This window comes from Vollenhovia emeryi, unplaced genomic scaffold, assembly GCF_000949405.1.
Source record: "Vollenhovia emeryi isolate VEMERY1.0 unplaced genomic scaffold, V.emery_V1.0 DF950232.1, whole genome shotgun sequence".
Lineage (NCBI taxonomy): Eukaryota > Metazoa > Arthropoda > Insecta > Hymenoptera > Formicidae > Vollenhovia > Vollenhovia emeryi.
In genome coordinates this window covers 1-1,229 of record NW_011956134.1, presented here as the reverse complement: position 1 = coordinate 1,229, position 1,229 = coordinate 1, and the positions used below count along the sequence as shown (strand labels likewise).

Below are 1,229 nucleotides of genomic sequence, written 5' to 3'. Positions count from 1 at the left end.
TGGCATGATCGAGCGTTGGCACCGCACCTTTAAGGCAGCAATCATGTGCCATAATACGCCGAATTGGGTGGAGGTCCTCCCGACAGTTTTGCTAGGGTTACGCACGCATGTGCGTATGGACACTAAAGCCTCCCCGGCCGAATTCCTTTACGGCACGGTTCTACGGATCCCGGGAGAATTTTTCCTCCAGGAGGATTTTACACCGGATCCCCAAATCTTTATAGATGACTTTCGACAGCACATGCGTCAGGTGAAGCCAGTACCGGTGGCACACCACTATAAAAAGCGCGTTTTCCGATTCAAGGAATTATCTGTCTGTTCGCACGTCTTCCTCCGCAAGGACGCGGTCAAAAAGCCTCTAGAGCGACCGTATTCAGGCCCCTTCAGGGTAATTGAAAGGACGTCGGACAAAGTCTACTCGATCGAGATAAACGGTAAACCTACAGCCGTTTCGGTCGAACGTCTTAAGCCTGCTCATTTTGTACCGGACGACGCTCTAGCCCCTGGCAATCCGCCTACGTCCGACGCTACAGACACGCCTCCTGCGTCGTCAAGCGTTCAACCGGGTACCTTGAAAACGTATACGGGCCCGAAAAAAAAGGTGCAAATTAGGCTAGACAAAAACACCGTACGTTTATGCCCTCGGTAGTAAAACCTCATTACGGGAAAGTACAGGTGATTATGTATCGCGCGTAAAATTCTTATGTTCCGTTAGCCATTAGTGTTAAGTGCAATTTTCATTCTGGTCGCGGTCGCGTGTTATTATTTCTTTTGCTTCGGTTTATACCTACGTCCTGCGTTTGCGTTAGTTCTTAAGCAGCGATACTGTATTATTCCATGTGCAATTAATTATATATCCGCATATGCGTTTAGCCTTTAAGCAGCGGTATAACAAATATTATATTTTATCTCGGAGCTTGCAATGTACAGCCTGCGTCTACACAATTGTTCTAAGCAGCGGTACCTTAATATTGTTTAATCCATCTTACATTGTACATCTTGCGTCTACATTTCGTTCTTAGCATTAGTACCTATGTATAATTCTGTGATACATCCTGCGCTCACTCTAGTACTAAGCAGCGGTATCATAAGTTCCTGCAATATTTTTTTTGTAATATTTGGCAGCGTCAATTAGTTGTGATAGACACCCTGTGTCATACCAAAAATTGTATCTCTTTCTCTCCAGCGTTAGCACTCGGGGGGGAGTGTGTGGCGACTTGTAGTTGCCC

General features: G+C 46.1%; 1 protein-coding gene across 1 annotated transcript; it reads left to right on the top strand.

The window, feature by feature from the left end:
- Positions 1-43: 43 nt before the first annotated feature.
- Positions 44-628, top strand: LOC105569706 (the record flags this gene model as incomplete). Its single annotated transcript, XM_012026419.1, has 1 exon — positions 44-628. A coding segment is annotated over exon 1 (585 nt), but the record flags the coding sequence as incomplete, so codon positions are not given.
- Positions 629-1,229: the final 601 nt, after the last annotated feature.